General features: G+C 50.2%; 3 protein-coding genes across 3 annotated transcripts; 1 reads left to right on the forward strand and 2 right to left on the reverse strand.

Moving 5' to 3' along the window:
* Positions 1-6,911: 6,911 nt before the first annotated feature.
* Positions 6,912-8,018, forward strand: LOC133924945 (ethylene-responsive transcription factor 4-like). Its single transcript, XM_062370701.1, has one exon. The coding sequence runs from the start codon at positions 7,117-7,119 to the stop codon at positions 7,747-7,749; it is 633 nt and encodes a 210-aa protein (XP_062226685.1). The 5' UTR covers positions 6,912-7,116; the 3' UTR covers positions 7,750-8,018.
* A 2,378-nt stretch (positions 8,019-10,396) lies between these two features.
* On the reverse strand, positions 10,397-15,029 carry LOC133924943 (methionine aminopeptidase 1B, chloroplastic-like). The gene is made up of 10 exons (XM_062370699.1): positions 14,811-15,029; positions 14,121-14,193; positions 13,736-13,973; positions 13,361-13,522; positions 13,243-13,284; positions 13,059-13,130; positions 12,607-12,686; positions 11,747-11,844; positions 10,968-11,015; positions 10,397-10,839 (listed from the first exon to the last, which is right to left on the reverse strand). Exons 1-10 carry the CDS (start codon positions 14,872-14,874, stop codon positions 10,694-10,696), a joined length of 1,023 nt encoding a protein of 340 aa, XP_062226683.1. The 5' UTR covers positions 14,875-15,029; the 3' UTR covers positions 10,397-10,693.
* A 624-nt stretch (positions 15,030-15,653) lies between these two features.
* LOC133925607 (probable metal-nicotianamine transporter YSL17) lies at positions 15,654-18,041 on the reverse strand. Its single transcript, XM_062371475.1, has 4 exons — positions 17,672-18,041; positions 17,298-17,556; positions 17,063-17,197; positions 15,654-16,953 (listed from the first exon to the last, which is right to left on the reverse strand). The coding sequence occupies exons 1-4, from the start codon at positions 18,039-18,041 to the stop codon at positions 15,654-15,656; spliced, it is 2,064 nt and encodes a 687-aa protein (XP_062227459.1).
* Between the last annotated feature and the right edge of the window lie 508 nt (positions 18,042-18,549).

Below are 18,549 nucleotides of genomic sequence, written 5' to 3' on the forward strand. Positions count from 1 at the left end.
TGGTAAAACGTACCACTATGAATAGGTTAAACTATTCGAATAGCTGCGTCCACTGTTATGGACGAACTATGGTTCGATCACAGCAACTAGTTTGGGTTGCGTGTGTTTACTTGCTGAGTGTGTGGGCAAGTTGTGTCCGTTTTCGAAAAATAGGTCCGGCAGTGTGCTGTGGATGGGATGTCCGGCAACATTAAAACTTGGACCCTAATGACTTTCCACCACTACCGAACCTCCTTCCTTTAAGAATATTGATATGGCATTTTCACAAAACCGCTTTATGGAAAATACCTCCCTTGCATGTGTAAACTTGGTATTTCTCTCAAAGATTAACCTTACAGCTTATTCCTTATTGATATCATATGCATGTATTTATATCTCTGTCGTAGGGCAAGTGTTGAGACTTGCTGACTACGTTTGTACTCACTCTTACTTATGCTTTTAGAGGGCGATCCGGATTTCATCGAAGCAGACGGTGAAGCTGACACGTAGGTCTCAATCACGTTTGCCCTCGAGTTACCTGTGGAGTGGTGTACCTTCATGTTGTTCCTACTGTGCACTCTAATAACATGGATTCTGTTGATCACATGAATCCTTTATGCATTTTTGGGATGGTGAATCTTTCTCACCACTCCCCGTGTTGTATGATTATGATATCATCTGTTTTAAAACGCTTATTTATTAGTGACTGATCCAGATATTATTATAATAATAATTTTAAGCACTGAAGTAACCCGGAGTACTTTAATCCGAGACCGAGCGATTGCTTGAGTGTGTGACTCGTCAGTCTGTGTTTGAGTGAAGCTTGATGTAGATGCTTGTCTGTGTCTGAGATTAAATCCTAGGCGTATTTCTTACTCGGGTTTGGATCTAAGTAGTTAAGGGTACACATATGTGCATGTATTGTGCCTTTCTACGTAAGGAAAAGTCTTGTAACTTCTAATTTATCCTAACGTGTAACGGAACGTATACGCGTGTGTACGTGCACGTGTGTTAGCGGTGAAGGTGCAGGTGTGCGTGAGTGTGTACGTCTGGATGTACCTCTAAAAAAAAGATGACAGTATCTAAAACATCGAGAAAGCGCAGGGGGGGCGTGCCCCTGAAAAACTGATGGAACAATCCAAAGAAGCTGACATGCTTGTGCTGATGCCAAGTGGTACCGAGTAAGAATTTCCCATGTTTTTCTGTGTTTGTTGATGTTTGAAGAACTTGTACATTCTAATCTTCACTGGTTGACAAATTGGCATGCAACTAGCAGCTGGAATGTGCACCCACCGTGTCCTAAGGTAGCCAATACCCTCTCCCTTCTTATCAAGCAGAACTATTCTGGGACCTATGTGTCCGTTGACGGAGGAAATGGTCAACCCTGTGAACATGTGGTTTACCATTGGCACCATTGCCCTCCAGATATATGGGCTAGTATATCGGATGAATTCCTCGTGAGTAACTTATCAGGACATGTTTCAGACTATGTTTTGCTCATTGTGAGATTTGCAGATGATGACTGCCTGTTATCTGAATACTGCAGAAACGCTACAAGTGGTCCCCTGGCCAGGAAGAGGAGCGTCAAAAGATATTTGACCGCAAAGCAGTTAGACGATTAGTTAACCTCCTTTGCTATGAGAAGCAAAGGGTTAGAGAGGAGTTGGCAGTAAAAAAGGCCAAAAAAATCTTCGGCGGTTCATAGGGCTCGCGGAGACATGGCGCTAGAAGAGGAGGACGATGGTAGCGAAGATTCAGATTTCAGAGGAACAGCAAGGAGATGAGTCAGCGGTGGTACTTGACCATGAAGATCCGCTGAAATGGAAACCATTCGTCCCTGGATGGATGAAGCCAAAATGGTGGGAAATGTTGCGTGACCGTTGGGCCAAAGACGAAGTCATGAAGGTGTCTTACCAAAAAAGAAAGAACCGGAATTCAGGAAAACGCCCCTGTAATACTGCAGGCACACGGAGCATACCAATGCAGCAGCAGCACCTTGTGTTAAGAACTAAGAATGCAGATCCAGTTCTTGACATTTCAGCATGTATTGATGATCCTAGTGTGATTAAATAGGGCATGGATAATGGTGGAAATCTGGTGTATGATATTGATTCACCCGCCAAGATTCCCAGTGGTAAGGGGGAGTCTGTTTTTTTGTTGAAGAAACCGACGCAAGAAAGTACCCGTTTCTATTAATAAAGCAGGAACAAATACAAAAATATAACCTAGAAGGGGGAGTCTGTTGACCAAACTGAGGTACCTACCTCTGTTACATGTTTTGTTTTGATTAACAATTAAAAAGTTGTCAAGTAATATCGGTTCTATATGCCAACCAGATGAACTGTCTTGAATTCTTAAGGAGGCTGGGAGCACTCAGCTAAGCTCCCATCCTGTGCAGGGACAGGTGGGGAGCTGGAAGCGTGGGAGGTACTGTGGTGCCAGGTTGTATGAGCAATCAGGGACAGCAGTCAATGTTCGCAAAAGAGCAGGTGGAAGAGATGATTAATCAAGCCAATCAAGGGTTAAATGAAGTTTGAGAGAAGAATTTTTTGTCCTTGGAGCAAAAGATGCCCAACATGTCCGCATCGTACATCGTTCCTGAGGTAAGCAGACGGCAGCTGACTGTTTAGCTCATTTAGCCAGGCACCGGGGTTGATTATTTTGATTATGACATATTCATTTGCAGTGCTAAGGAGTCGCTGTTGGCTATTGGAAGAAACAAACAGTGCCAACTGGCACGGCAGGTAATAGTGGAATTTGCATCCTACCTATACATACATTTGTAGACCCTAGTATTTGCCAGCAAGAAGCTATTCTGAAACTTGCATCTGTTTATCCTTGCTGGGGCTGGCATTTCATCCATAGAAAAGAAAACATGGTGCTAAATTTATGCTATCAGGATCTCATAAGTTATCACTAGTTGGCAATTGCTAAATTTGTATGGCCAAGTAGTAACAAATAGCATAATATGATGAGGTTAAATTGCTGCTAAGATCAAGTGTGCAAAAGTTGAAATTCTACCTCGCATGATCTCTATCTTCCTTTTCATGTTGTCAATAAAGGACGCATGCGTTTCCTTGCTGAATTTGCAGGATACATTAGATTCCGTGGACGGAGAAAAAGGATCCAGCTGCGAGAGACGATGGCGGAAACCAGGCTTACGGCGTCGAGGAGGAGAATTCGAGTTGAGCCAAGCGTGAACTTGCTGTGGTTCAGATCCTGCATCCTTTGGCACGGGAGCAGAGTGAGTGATACTGCCGGCAGGCCAGGTCCGCGTGTAAATTGTGTGCACATTTCAGCTCCGAAAGCGGTTTCTTACGATTTCCCTGCGCCCTGGTTTCAGAGGTCGCTTCTCCATACGGTTTCAGTTCGCACCTCGTAGCGCGTAGGAGATCGCACAATTTCGCGTGGCCGCAGGGCGTGGAAGCCGTCACGAGCCTGCCCCGCTTTGCGGCCGTCCACGCGGGAGCTGTCGAGGGAAAGCGCGCACGCCACCTGCGCGTGCCCACGCGTTGCCCCCGTGCGCATCTGATTCGCTCGGCCTCGGTTTCCTTGCATCTGCGTCGCCTTCTGTGCCGTTGCCGCTGATGAAACCGTTAGGCGCTATTGTCTGTCAACGTGCTGTGGATTGACTAGCTTTGTAGTACCAAGATTGCTGAGAACTCCTTTAGAAAAAGGTTGCCGCGAACTCGTCCCCGTGTAACAGTAACTAATAGCGTACCTTAGCTAAAAAAACTAATCGTCTATCCTCGTGTGGTGGCGTGGTTGCCTCCTGCTTCATAAAATTACCGTGGTGCAACCTGAGTTCTGATCTGTTTGTATGTACATGTCAAGCTAAATTATTCGTAGGAATTGTTAAGTATGTTTCTATTTTTTAACGATGTAGCTACGTTGTAAGTCAAATTACTAGGTGCCAGGCAAGCAGTTGTAAACCAAATTGCTAGGTGCCAGACAATCAACTGTCGCGACGGTGGACAGTGGCTGAGACAGGTTCAAGACCAAGGGGGCCAAATCTACTGTAGCATGGCGGCATCCTTGGACCGGCAGCAGGAAAATGGATAAGAAGACCCTGTATAGCGACGAATTCGAAAGGAGGAGGAGTCAGAGGTGCGCAATCAAGCTAGTAACTCGTGGATGCGATGAATCGAGAGATGGCTCACCAGGTTCGATAAATTTGAAAACGCAATATAGTACTGTACAGCTATCGGACTTGGAGAAGAAAGCGATGTAGCTTGGATCGATTCGCGGAAAGGAGTGGATTGAAACTTGAAGTCGATGTAGAGAGTCGTGGTGAGCCTCCTCGGACCACCCCTGATTGTTGGGAAAAAGGCTGCTGCTGGAACTAGCAGACTTGACTCCGTAAAGCGCGTAGCGATTGAGAAACCGTCGGTGTAATTCTGGCGACAGGAAAAGAAAAACGAACCCGTCGGCGGTCCTCGAACGTTCGAAGCGGCAGCGAAACAAAAGAATGGCGCGGGCGGCGGGGCCCGCGACGCACCGGCCGCGGATCCGCTATAAACAAAGAGCGTCCACCGCCGTCCGGGCTGTGCGTGTGGAATGGAGAAACCTCGCGGAGGCCCCACGGGGGCTCCGCCGGCCGCTCCCGCGGTCGCGCCCGTCCCCATCTGGCTTGGCTGCCATGTGGACGCCGTAACGGTGGCGGCAGTTGGCGTCCCGCTACCGCTGCGCGCGACACCATCCGGCGTTTCTGCGAGCGCGACGTGCCGGGGCGACGCGGACGGTGTGAAAACCTGCAGGCTGCAGCTGCGGACGTGACACCCACCCGCGCAGCTCGCCCCCGCGTTGGTTCCGTTCGGTGCCCTCGACCCAAAAGCTGGCGTTGGCGGCCGGAATTGTTTATTACGTGGACGCTTGACACTTGCGCATGTACGCGCGCTTCTCTCGCTTGGACGTAAAATATGCTGTATCGTTGATCGTCTGCCGGACGGTTTATTACCAGCTATATCCTGGTGAAAACTATGGTTAAAGGTATCTGTTTTTGCTGACAATGACAAATCGTCGTCTACATGCGGTAGCATGTGTTGACAAGCAGTACGCATCAGCAAAGAATTGTGTAGCGTTAAGCTTGCAAAGGAAAACGCCCTGCTAAACCGTGCAGAAATTTCGAGGGTACACACGTGCCAGCAGGCCGCTCGCACCCGGCAAAGAACAGGGAGTCCGAGAGCGGTGGTTTTCCGTTTTCCACCGTCCAAATCCGGCGCTGGTGTATGGCCGGTCCCTCCGCGCTGCACGTAAACAATATCCAAACACCCATTCTAAATTTCAGTCGTCCGAAAACGAGACCAACATCTTAAATGACAAAGAACGGTAGCCGCTGGTGGGGATTAGGGGAGGTGGTTTGATTCCCGATATGATGCTCCATCGACAGGCTTAGAAATTAAGAGATCATAGGAGGTAGGTTGATCCGACAAAATAGTCGGGCATACGTCGGAGCGGTAGCGACATCGTGGGCTGTGAAGGACAGTCGATGGATGTTGCTCAGGGGTGAGCGGAGATGATTTGGTGATGCTTAGTTAGTGCGGCGACATGCAAGAGGTGGAGGAGCGAGCACAAGAGGCAGGGCTGCAGGTTAAAGTTGGACATGAGCCGTTAGATGTTGGTGTATCTGAAGAAAAATTGAAAAATAGACGTCTCAATGATAGCAACGCACGTATCCAAATCCCCGCGCGGATCCGGTTGCCGGCCCGTGCGCTGCCGCCGCCGTGCCAGGCAAGGAAGACGCGGGGCAGGTGCGGCCGCCCGTCCCCATCGCCTCACCCCCCTGCCGAAAAAACACCAGTTTCCCTGCTCGCTTCATCCCATCACGTCGCACGTTGCGCGGCACCGCACCGCGGGCCACGCGGCTCGCGACGGGACCGGACCACCGCGGGCCACGCGGGACTGCACCCCCCCGGGGCCACGCAGCTCGCTCGTTCGTTCGGTGCTACGGGCGGGCAGGGCAGGCAGGCGGTGGTGGTGTGACGCACGTCTGGAAAGTGGGAACTGCGGTGTTTTTGCATGGTTCGTTCGTTCGGCGCGCCGCACGCGCGGGTGGACGTCGTGGGGGTGGAAAGTGACCGGGTAGGCGGCGGCAGGCACACCGTTGGGTTGGTTCACTAGCGCGCCGCCGTTGCTTCGGCAGCTTCGCTACGCTGAACCGCCAAGTCGCATCTGGACCACCGTTCTCTCCACTGCTAGAAACTTGTGGAGCAGTAATTGATGCGAAAATACGCAGTTGGGTTAACGTCACTAATCTACCTATACTAATTCTAAACCAAACACAGACTTGCACTCTATTTATACGAGAGAAAAAACACTGCACCGTGCATCCAAAATGATCAAGGGATGTTCTTTTTCATCCGTTTTGTGAGTTTTTATCCGTGTCATTGGCTGTGGAGGTTGATGATGTGTATTCGTCGATGTTGGTTTTTTTTACTGATGTTGTGACCAGAGGTGTTCAGTTTGCTTCTTGTCCATTGAGGTAATAGTCGATGGTCATTTTGCGAAGTCTATGCGTTCAAGCAAGACCCGTTTCAGGTAAAAAAAAATTGCACTTCCTCATCATTTGAGGAAACAATTCCCGGCTTCATCTTTAATGTGTTACTTCGTCCACCACCAGCGAATGATGTAAGGTACGAGTGGTTCAACAGAAAGTGAAACAGAGCTACAGACTTTGTAATCCAGATTTATAATTTTCATGTTGTATCAATAAAATCTTAACCCGGTTCCTTAAAAAATGTTCAAGAGGAAAATGGAAGAACAGACGCTACAGAGAAGTACAGTGCCGGCCACACACGCCTAGCCGTGTAACCAAACACAACACGCTGACCGACCGAGCAAGCAGACACGCCATCAATAGAAAGGCAACGAGCGAGCAAACGGCGGAGCCCAACGCGGGGGCGGCGCCAGCACGCAGCTCGTATCCACCGCTGCGCTGAGGGTCAAACGTCCACTCCCGCTGGCTCCTCCTCACCTCCCGCCTCCCCTATTAATACCCCGCCTCCACCTCCCTTTCCTCCCCGCACTCCAACCCAGCGCACCAAACAACAACCACCACCGCCGCCGAGCGCGGCCGAACACTTGGCGCCCGCCCACGCACGCATCACCCGTCGTCGTCAGCCGCTCCTCGCTCCCTCCATGGCGCCCAAGAACGCTCTTCCTCCCGCCGCCGCGGTGGCCGACGGCATGATGGAGCCGAGGTTCCGCGGCGTCCGGAAGCGGCCGTGGGGCCGGTACGCGGCGGAGATCCGCGACCCGGCCAGGAAGGCGCGGGTGTGGCTCGGCACCTTCGACACCGCCGAGGCTGCGGCGCGCGCCTACGACGCCGCCGCGCTCCACTTTCGCGGGCCCAAGGCCAAGACCAACTTCCCCGTCGCCTTCGCGGGCGCGAAGCCGCAGGCGCTCGTTCTGCCGCCCAAGGCGCTGTCCGTGAGCCCGAGTAGCAGCACCGTGGAGTCGTCCTCCCGGGACTCGCCGGCCGCGGCGCCCGCGGCTGCAGCGCCGGTGCCCGCGCCGTCGCTGGACCTGAGCCTGGACATGCCGGCCATGGTGGCCGCCCAGCCGTTCCTGTTCCTGGACCCGAGGCTCGCGGTGACCGTGGCCGTGCCAGCCCCGGTGCCTCGCCGGCCGGCCGTGGTTGCCGGCAGCAAAGCGACATGCCGTGGCAACGAGCAGAGCGACACCGGGTCGTCGTCATCCGTGGTGGACGCCTCGCCGGCGGTCGGCGTGGGGTTCGACCTGAACATGCCGCCGCCGGCCGAGGTGGCGTAGGTGACCTGGTGCAGCGCCCGATGACACGACGACTCCGAGAGCTCGCATAGAAGCTTAGAACATGTATTATTAGCAAGAGGTTGGTTAATCGATCGTTTAATTGCCACGATGGGTTACTAGTAGGTGTACATAGTTCATGTTCATTTTTGCATCGGCAGATAGCTATAAGAAAACTACTACAGATGTTACAAAATATCAAAGCATTTTGCTGTACACTTGCAACATACTAATATCTGATTAATGAAAAATTCACTGTCTTTGTTCCTAAATTGCCTGTGTTGTATGCGTCTCTAGCCGTTGATTTGGCTTAAATACTTGCAGGTTTGTGATGATTCTTGTTTCCGATATCGAGCTTGATCTGCTAGTTCCTTTGCGAGGGAAAAGGACATGATCCTGGTTTGAGATCAAGAAATGGAAACTGTATGCTAACTAGTATTGACTAATCAAATTTTTGATAACTATGAAAATTAACTAGCAGGATCATTCAATCGACTTGCTCTTGTTTTATATTCGAGTCGAAGAATTTGAATAGCCCCTTCCCCAAAAAGAAAGCAGTTCGCTGGACAGAAGTTAAGGTAAATGCCCTCTGGAACCACCGATCTCTTCTCCAGGTTAGCACCAGAACAAAATTCAAGGCTCACGTACGTACACGCCTATTCTCGAATAGCCCCTTCCCCGAAAAGAAAGCAGTTCGCTGGACAGAAGTTAAGGTAAATGCCCTCTGGAACCACCGATTTCTTCTCCAGGTTAGCACCAGAACAAAATTCAAGGCTCACGTACGTACACGCCTATTGCTTACGGTACAAGCACATACGCTGTGTGCATCCTTGAACTCTTCTCCTGATGAAATTCCGTAGCACGCGCGAAGTACAGGTGTTCGTCCTCCCTCGCCGGCGACCGGCTGACAGTCACAGCGAGCAGAGTACGACGACTCGGAGACGACGACGCTGAAAACCACGCAGAAAACCGCGGCTCCGAGCTTGCTTGACGAGCGGGTACTGGGTCGCGCCGCGCGCCGCGAGGGCCCCGGGACGAACGAGTCCACCGCACACACGGCGCGCGGAGCCGAGCAGCGCCTTGCTCCCACGTACGCCGCGACGCAACCACCACCCAGTCACCACCCCGCGTCCCACGCGGCTTTGACGGCTTCCCGTCACTCGCACTTCGCTTCGGACCGCGGCAAGCTCACACCCGAGCAACGCATGAGGCGCGGCCCCGCGGGTCCTCCTCCCCCGCGGCACCGCGTCCTCCTCGTGGAGTCATGTGCCACCAGGCTATCAACGTCGCGCGCCACCGGACTGCACGTCTTTGTTTCAGGCTTCGGCACAGGCAGAATATTTAGTTCAGGACGTAGCTTGGGAGCTCTTGCAAGCAACCATCTATGCTTTACGCCTTTGCCTGGGTTGTTTGGATCTGAGTTACAGTTGGTTAAACAAAACCCCTACAATCCCAAACTGCTGAACACGCATAAAACACATTTTACGCAAAAGCTGATTAAAAGAATTCGTGATCCAAGCGACCAAGCTCACTTTGAAAAATTGACGGTAGTTGTTGGCCGAGAACTAGGGCTCAGGTTTGTCCGAGAATCAAGTGACATGTTGGTGGTTAGCTGCACTTGTTACAAGTGATGATTCACATAAAGTCAAGCCGGAAAAGGTAGGTAATTCAGACGTTTTCTGACCATTCTTAGCTGGAGTTTCTCATCGTACGAAAGTTGAGTCAAACCGGGAAACACCAGTCTACGCTCTCCTGTCTCCACCACCAAGTCATCGACTCAACCCGTTCTTGATCTAAGTCGGGCAGCCATAGGTGAGGCGGCAGTGTGACACTACACCTTTCTGTTCCGATTCCGAGCCGCCTAGCCATAGAAGAGGTAGCACGTACCAGCACGGAACCGCACCTCGGAGGCGTCGGCGACTTTGGATCTTAGGCAGCGGCGGGCAGAATAAAAAACGCGCCTTTGCAGGAGGCCACCGCGACGGACGTGCAGGCCGCAACCCCAACCGTCTCTGGGCCGTGCTCCAGCGGGGACGGCGCCGAACGAGCTCGGTGCTCCATGCTTCCTCAGGGAAAATTAGGTGTCTCTTGGGATCATGTTGGCCATCCGGCCACCAACGCCGCCTGCAAAACAACGCACGCAATGGCAGGTCAACAAAGCACGCCGTCTAGAGATCTACGAGACCGCAACTAGACTCGATGATGCAACGTTCTCCGATCCAACGGTGCAGCTGAGCGGTTAACCAACCGGCCTCACGCCCCCTTTGTACTGGGTCGTGTCGCTGAGCGACGACACGAAGCAAAAGCAGGATCGGGCGCCCGGACGCCCACTTGCCCTACGAGCGCCGAGATCCCATGAGTCACCGACGACGCACCGATGGTTGGCGCTTGAGCCGTGTGCGTGTCAGCCGCCCAATGCCGTGGAGGCGCGAACACGTCGCTTGCGCAACACGATTCAGCGCCATACGCAGCAGCGCGCACAAAGCCACCGGCGGCACAGCTACTCCCACGCAAGGGAAAAATGCACACACTCCGTCTATCTCAACCGTCCATTTAAGTTAAGATTTATACTAGAGAGTTAAAAAAAATTATAAAATATATAAAAAATCAACAGATGGATAAAAAAGATAACAGAAAAATAGACGATATGTACGCACAACTTTGTGAAATTGCATTCCCCTACTCCCACCGTCCACCGAGGCAACGGCTGGTGTTGCTCGTGTGGCGCGGCCGCTGCCCCTACTAGTACTGCGCCGCGCCGCGCCGCACATCCGGCACCCGCCGAGCCACGGCACCACGCGAACCAAACTCTCCAGGCCCGGAAGCCTAGCACCTTCTTTGGCTAAAATTGCCCTTGCAGTTTCGCGTATTTTGTACAGCAAAACAATCGAGTACCGAGCTACAAGAATCTATACGGATGCAGGAACACAGATCAGTGGTAATCTCCCTAGCATTTGGTGAGGATCTCTGCGCCGGTCCTGGTGATCAGTATGGTGTGCTCAAACTGCGCGGCCAAGCTGCCGTCCGTCGTGACGGCCGTCCAGCCGTCGTCCCACAAGTCGCAGTCGATGCTCCTCGTGGATAGGATCGGTTCTGGACCAAAACAGTTAGGCAGCAGTCAGGAACACAGCACAAGTGCATTACGTCGAGAGCTAAAAAATAAAACCTGGCTGGCTTTACTGCGCGCGCAAGTCACAGAATTGAGTTAGGATGCTGCGTACCTATTGTGAATGTCTGCCCTTCAACCATTTGACCCGGTTTGTTGTTACCTGTTGCGAGAACAAAACAGTCAGGTCCAAAAAAATGCAGCCATGTTCAAGCACACATCCAAATTGAATTGGGTTTGGATTAGTAGAGTTGCAGGAACACTGGAACTTTAGCGGCCCCAAAGATTGAAGCACGACAGGGAAGATCAATATAAACCTCCCCCTCAAAAAAAAAAAAAAAAAAGATCAATATAAACCTTGCACCAGGAAGACAGAACTTAAAAAATACCACTAGAAAACTACTGAAATGACGACTTCTGCAATATCTAAAAGATCTTCCAAACTTACCATTGTGAATCTACTGTTACTCTCCTTTGTTTTATTGCAAAGAAAAGCATGTCAACCTATTCTTGGGGGGGGGGGGGGATGACTACTTGGCAGGACGACTGTCATCAAATTTCACAATCATTTTTGTGGCCTAGCAATTTTTTGTCCCAGTTTCCGTATTACCGCTATGATTAACTGACTTAACTGGATGAAATGGCATAAGAACCCAAACAGATAATCTGCAGCCTAGAATTTTTTTTTATTTTTAAGAGAGAGATCAAGTTTCAACAGAAACTGCTCTTCACCTGAGCAGTGCTTATCCATTAAAACGTGGGTTCTCGGGAGAATAGGTGGATTCTACTATCACAGAACAGCCTATCTACATAAATGTTAACGCTATTATGTGGAAAGCCTTTGTAGTTTTCAATACTAGATGCACTGAGTATTGTAGAAAAACAATGACTTACGCTGGTGATATATAATTGGCTCCGAATGAAATACTCTGCCAACTCCATGCCCAACAAAACATTCCACAACGCCAAATCCGTGCCTCTCTGCATGCTCACTGAAATGTCAAAGCAAACCAATGGGTGAAAGCTATTATAGTATCAGACATGAACTAAAATTCAATATAGTTGACGTAAATCATTTTTCATTTTTGCTGTCTGTACACATATGCGAGAGGTTGACTAGATGCATAAACCAAACACAATAGATGAAATGCCATTGGTAGTCTTTGATAGTTAAATGTGTTTTGTTGTTCTGATCCGACTTCTTGCGATGCCAGGGTAACCGATGAAGCAATTAGCAGAGATAAGTTTCGAAGAACAAAGATGACTCTATTTTGTATTTGGCACAAATCACTTGATTCATCAATGTTTTTACAGAATATTGCTTATTTCAACGTTCAAGTTCAAAGATCTGAGAGATTCCATTTTGACATAACTTACCCAGTAACTAAAGTGAGAAATATGGTCAAACACTGTTTTCCACTTGATTAGATTATCATTGCCTTGCTGGCCATGACACAGGCCATGTTTGGCACAGTTGAAACTTATGGGCTTTTACTGAAAAGCGGCTTTTGCTGAAAGCTTCTTATGACTTTTGACTTTTAGCTGCTAGCTTTTACGAGAAATTTTTAGGTTCTCAGCATACAAAAGCCAGAAAAGTCACTCTCAGTCAGTTTATTAGCTTTTAGTTCATTTCATCAAAAGCCAGCTTTTCAAAAGGCAACAATAAGCCAGCATATTTATTTCATGCTGGAACGAACAGGGCCTATAATATGCTGGAACGAACAGGGCCTATAAACCGGCACGAAATATTGTACCTTATTCTTCTGCCAATCTTTTTAAAGCTGGTACCATGTTTACAGGTAGATATGCCCCTGAGCAAGCACTCCTCAGTAACCTGATATTAGCATGGGTAACGGTAAGACATTCTGACAACTGAAGTTTACATTAGGATTCAGGAATCGTCCTGACAGGCACAAAAATGTATATATAAAAATAACAAGTAAGATTAGATTAGATGAACCTCCTTACAATAATCCAGGGAAAAGAAACATATAAATACTGGTAAGATGGCCCATCAATTAAAATTGTGAGGATCCGTCATCAATTTAAGTTCAATTATAATATTGGAGTGAAATAAAAGGGAATAAGTTGATTTACAAACAGAGTTAGGAAATAGTTCTGAATACTAGAGCTGCTAATCATGACTACAAAAATAATAGATTGCCAGAATATGCTCTGCATGTGTTCTAGAGCGAAAGGTAGATACCTTCACAAGTCGTTTACTAGCTTCATCAACTTCTCCACAAAAAAATGTTTTTGATGTGTCCCCATGATAACCCTGAATTGTGGGGTATATTACTTCAGGTGATTGTATCCAAATTCATGTCCATAAACACATCAATAGCTTAGAGTGAAGACAACTATATATGACCAATGGAATAAACACGTACATTCAAGTAGACAGTGACATCAATGTTAATAATGTCTCCATCCTGTAAAATACCCATGGAAAAAAAGTTAGTTACACTGGAGTGGGCAGAAAACACGTTGATGTAAGGCATTCTGAACCTGTAGTTCGCGTGAATCAGGAATTCCATGGCACATGCACTCGTTCACCGATGTGCATACACTTTTTGGAAACCCACCATATCCAAGTGGGGATGGATAGGCTCCAGCATCAATGATCATCTTGTGCACTGCTTTATCAATTTCGTCTGTTGTTACTGAGGGCTGATAGAAAGATGCAAGAGATTTCACTGAAGCTATAATTTATTATTAAGAACACATGAAAAAAGAAGAAGGGATTTTATAAACAAAAGGAACATTCAATTATGAAAAAAAATGACCTCGATAAAGTGTGCTGCAAAAACATGATGACGAATCAGTGATGTAATTAGCTTCAAGAGAGACAAACATCATGAAAATGCTGAACTGCATGCTTACTTTCACTAATGTTCCCGCATATTCAAGGACACAAGAAGCAAGCTCGCAAGCAGCTCTCATGTGGACAATGCTCTCTTTGTCATGCATTTGTATCTCTTTTGCTATCTCTGGCACATCATTTGTGCCGACATAAGGAGGTCGAGGTATGTTTCCTGGTACTGGAAGGGGTGCACTAACAGTCCCTCGTGTCAGGGGTGCACTTTTCTTTGGTTGTCCAGAACTTTGTGTTCCTCGTGACCTTTTGATTTTCAGTAAGATAGTAAGCGTCAGAATGGTGCACAGGAAAGGATGCAGTAGTGGCACTGTCACTTGTGTGTCCTAGTTGATCAGCCATATTTAACTTCTCATTATAGAAATCAAAGGGAAGCAGCTCGGTGGATTATACCTCGTATTTGCTTTCTCCAAACCCCCTGATCTCTTTGCTTGGACAAGGAAAGGCTTCCGAAGGCATGTTTTCCCTTAAAAAGTTAAAAGAAGAAACATAGGTATTTTAGATAATGGAATAAACATCCCGGCCGCTACATCTGTAGATTTACACAGCCTATATATAAAGTGGTGGCAAATAACTCTCATAGAAGTACATAGAGGTGGAATACAACACCCAAAAAAATCAACCATCATAGGAACAGTTACATAACAGTGTGAGTGAAGCCTTTCCATTTCCATAAGAAGTTGCAGCAAGGCGCACATTTCAGAAGCGCAGTTTGTTTTTTTATAGATATGAGCAGATTGTATTATTACGCCACTGTTCCAAAATATTATCCTACTTGTAAGTTGCACCATTGATACCGAGTTACAAGTGACTCGCTTACAAAACAACAATGTCCACCATTCACCAGCTAGCATGGTCGCCTCCGTAGGGCATCAAAGACGAGCATTGATTAATCAACAGAGCACTAAGCGCCGCGCCGTAGTGGGGTACCCTCGTACAAGAGCAGGAGGCTCTAATCACAAGTCACTAGAGGAAAGGAAGATTCTAGAAGCAACCAGAGTTTTCCCGCCCACCCAGGAGCTCTGCGATACCAAAACCCAACGTTTCTGGGGAGGGAACGAGTCTAAGGGATCGAGAAAATACCTCGGCCACCGGGGAGTAAGGGCGCGGAGCGGTGGAGCTCCATGGACGGGACTCTAATCGCCATTAGAGCGGCCAAAATTTGCAGCACGGAGACGGGGAAAATGCCGCTTCCGTGCGGCGAGGGCGAAGAACCGGACGAACAGAGAGCGAAGAGCCGAAGAGGATAATAGTATAATACGAGACAAGTGGAACGAACGAATTTCTGTTCCCCTGCATTTGATGGGCTGGGCCGCTAGCCCTCTCTTTGTGAACTACGTTACAGAAGGACGCTGGTTTGTATCTCCCCAACGGGCGACACGTGTCTATATTTATAATTTTTTAAAACAGACATATATATATATATATATATAACGGTAATTCAGAGAAAAAAATTCGAAGCCCGGGCAGGAATGCTTGAGCAGCCTATTTTCTCCGGAATGAAGCCGCGTGGCCCATTTAATTAACTAGATTTTACTTAGACATAAACTATGCTAGTTGTTTATGACTAGATGTTTAAAAAAAAGTTCCAGTGTTTAAATATAATTAACTACATTGTTAATGATAATATAAGCAACGGTGCTTAAATAAACAGCTTACCTCCGCATAAGCACAAATGCTATTACAGTTGAGAAAAAAACTTAGGTTTTAAGCATCTCATTGTATATGCTCCTGTGACCATGCATTTCTACAATTTAAGCTAGGCGGGAATAATTCTGTCTACGAGCTTATGACTTCTGAAATGTTGTCACAGAAAGTATTCGTCGCACTGTAAAAGGAAAAAAAAAGGGAAAAAGTTCGCAAGTGTGCAACTGCCGTTTAATCTTAATCTTAGTGGTTAAATAAAAACACCCTGAATCCCCACGACTACGACTTGGGTATTGTTGCCAGGAAAGCATCCAAGCGCTTGTTCACGCCTCGAGACAAGAACTTGATGCAGATTGGCGCCTGCGCCCTGAACAGCGTCAGCATCGACAGCAGCAGCGACCCAAACCCGTCCCCGCAGACCAGCCCGGCCGCCACCGCCGGCGACAGCACACGCACGCCGTCGCCGTCGAGCCTCTTCCACAGGTACATCACCATGCTCCCTGTGAACATGCCAATGGGCATCTTGGGCGGCACGAAGAACGCCACGGCCACGGCGATGGTGCTGGGGACGTATCGCCCGACGCGCCACCCCCTCCGCGCGGACACCTCCCGGAGCACGCTGATGGCCAGCGCCAGGGCGAAGAAGGTCTTGCAGAGCATCACGCTGTGCCTGGGCAGCCCGTGCTGGCCGACGCCGAGCATGGCGATGCCGCGGTACACCTTGGCGTACGGGACGGCGCCGTCGCCGTCGTTGTACACCTTGTAGAAGACCCAGAAGACGACCGGGTTGATCAGGCAGCCGAGCACCGTTCCGGCGACCTGGCTGATGAGCACGGTGTGGGGCGAGGTGAGGGTGAGGTAGCCCGTCCTGAAGTCCTGCATGAGGTCGGTCGCGGTGGCGATGGTGGACACGATGACACCGCAGGCGGCGAGCCCGGCGACCACGCCGCCGTTGTCGAACCCCACCCACGAGCCGAAGACGAGTATGGCGATCTTGCCGTAAGTGGTCGCGACGTTCATGTCCGTGATGCCAGTGCCGTACGCGTTGCAGAAGGCGAACACCGGCGCGACGAGGTACGCGCACGCGACGTGGTGATACCTCAGCTGGGGGTAGAGCTGCGGTATGACAACAATGGAGACGGCCGACAGTGCCACGTAGCCAACGACGGCGGCCGGGTCGAATACCGGGTCACGGAGGAACACCTGCGCCCGCCGCCGGTCGTCGAAGTTCCGCGGCGCCGGCCGGTCGTCCACGCCGAGGCACAGGAACGGCTGCGCAGCCTGTCGCTGGGTGTGCCGCCGCTCGTGCATTGTGCACACTGTCCGGAGCAGGATGCAGAGTAGGTGGAAGAGGCCGTCGGCGAGGATCATGGATATCCCAATGAACACCCGGTAGGCGTGGATCCCGCAGAGGCTGTCGTCGTCGAGGCTCCGGGGGTACCAGCTCCCCTCCTTCGTCTCGATGTACTGCCACATGATCCCCCATGAGACCAGAGACCCGACGAGCATCGAGACGGTGATCTTGTACGGGCTGAGCATCCCGACGCCGATGTTGGTCATTGAGAAGTCGAAGTAGAACCTGAAATGGCGCATTTTTTTGGAGATCAATACGAGTCATCAGTATGCAATCTTAGAGAATTCCTTCATGGGGTTCTTGTTTAATTCATGGCTTCTTTGTTCTTACGCACCCGCGTCGATACGCGGTGAGGCCAAATGTCGGGAACGCCTGGAAGCCACAGTCTGCGCCGCCGGCGAAGAACCACTGGAACAGCGACCACGCGATGGTTCCGCCGAAGGTTTTGAAAAGGACAGACACTTGCTTACTGTGACGAGAAATTTTTTAGAGAGATTTGTAAGCTACACTAATTGGGTCAAGAAAAAAAAATTGGTTTCACACGCTTCACTCAATTAAACTGTTAGTACCTTGCTTGTTTGGCACCCTGAGGCGTGTGGATGGTGTTGATGAGGTGCGCCGTGGCCGTGCCGCTCGGGAACGTGAGGTGGTGCCTGATGATGAGGCTGTTCCTGAAGGGCATGATGGCGAACAGGCCGGCGAAGCTGGTGAGGAAGAGGAACGCGACCAGCCGGCCGACATTCGGCTCCTCGACGTTCCGGCCGCCGGTCCCGGCGCCGCCCTCGGCCGCGTTCCTGCTCATCGCCAGGATGTGCTGCCCGAAGCCACCTGCACATTTGCATGCCACGTACAAGCAATTAGGCAAAGAATCGGGAGGGCTAAAGAAACTAGAATTTTAGTAGCATGCATTGCTATGCTCGGCTCAATGAATGCGGGCACGTACCACTGTAGGCGATACTGGAGCAGGCGACGACGAAGGTCTGGATGACGGTGTTCTCCTGGCGGGTGAAGGGGAGCTGCGCCGCCTCGCAGCCGTCGACCAGGCGGGCCCACGCGCGCGAGAGGAAGAAGCCCAGCAGGCCCGCGGGGATGGTGAGCGATGGCAGGAACCCCGAGGTGAGGCTCAGCTTCACGGCCACGATGCTGAGCGTGGCGCCTAAGACAACGCTCACGGCCGCCGACCGCGCCGTGATCGTCTCCGACCGCGACGCCACCGGCTCCCCCTCGAACACCCGCTCCATCGACGGGCCGGCCTCCTCCTCCTCCTCCTCCCGCGCCTCCTGGTCGTCGTAGCCGTAGGGCGGCGGCGCCATTGCGCGCGGCGAACGCTCCCGGCTTTCTTGGTATCTCGCTAGCTGACCTTGCCGCGTTCTTGTGCTCTGTTGCTTGCCGCAATGCGAGGGCGGGAGGCGGGTTTATGGAGGGGAAGGAGAGTGTAATTTGGTTGGGTTGGTTTGAAGTTTGCAGCGCGTGCTGTTGTGTGAAGTTGTGCCGTCGCGTCACAGTTTTGGCAGTTAATTACCGTACTCTGCTGATGCTAAAGATAGCCGTTTGTGCGTGTTGATATTGTGGGAGCGTGGTTAAATTAGTTTTTGTCGCATTTCAATGACTGACTGTTCTTCCTGCGATGAACGGGCCTGTTTAATCTAGGGTATGTCTGACTATACATCGCTCGAGGTTTCGTGGCCTCCCAGCGTTTGATTTTTTCATTTGTTGGATTCAGATCCAATAACCATCCAATTCTTCTTCCTCACGGTCTTTTTTCTCCTCGCGGTTGCCTATCCTCGTCGGCGCCCCCACCCCACCCTCCTACCTCTTCTT

This window comes from Phragmites australis, chromosome 7, assembly GCF_958298935.1.
Source record: "Phragmites australis chromosome 7, lpPhrAust1.1, whole genome shotgun sequence".
In the NCBI taxonomy this organism is placed as follows: Eukaryota; Viridiplantae; Streptophyta; class Magnoliopsida; order Poales; family Poaceae; genus Phragmites; species Phragmites australis.

What these genes read in the sequence shown, in the direction of transcription:
- LOC133924945 (XM_062370701.1), top strand. Translation starts at nt 7,117, where the DNA reads ATGGCGCCCAAGAACGCTCTTCCTCCCGCCGCCGCGGTGGCCGACGGC.
- LOC133924943 (XM_062370699.1), bottom strand. Translation starts at nt 14,874, where the DNA reads ATGGCGATTAGAGTCCCGTCCATGGAGCTCCACCGCTCCGCGCCCTTA. An exon ending in CTAGTAAACGACTTGTGAAG is followed by an intron (nt 12,687 to 13,058) that starts GTATCTACCTTT and finishes TGCTAATATCAG; the next exon opens with GTTACTGAGGAGTGCTTGCT. An exon ending in AGGGCAGACATTCACAATAG is followed by an intron (nt 10,840 to 10,967) that starts GTACGCAGCATC and finishes GTTTTGGTCCAG; the next exon opens with AACCGATCCTATCCACGAGG.
- LOC133925607 (XM_062371475.1), bottom strand. Translation starts at nt 18,041, where the DNA reads ATGGCGCCGCCGCCCTACGGCTACGACGACCAGGAGGCGCGGGAGGAG. An exon ending in CAGGGTGCCAAACAAGCAAG is followed by an intron (nt 17,198 to 17,297) that starts GTACTAACAGTT and finishes TTCTCGTCACAG; the next exon opens with TAAGCAAGTGTCTGTCCTTT. An exon ending in CTCACCGCGTATCGACGCGG is followed by an intron (nt 16,954 to 17,062) that starts GTGCGTAAGAAC and finishes GCGCCATTTCAG; the next exon opens with GTTCTACTTCGACTTCTCAA.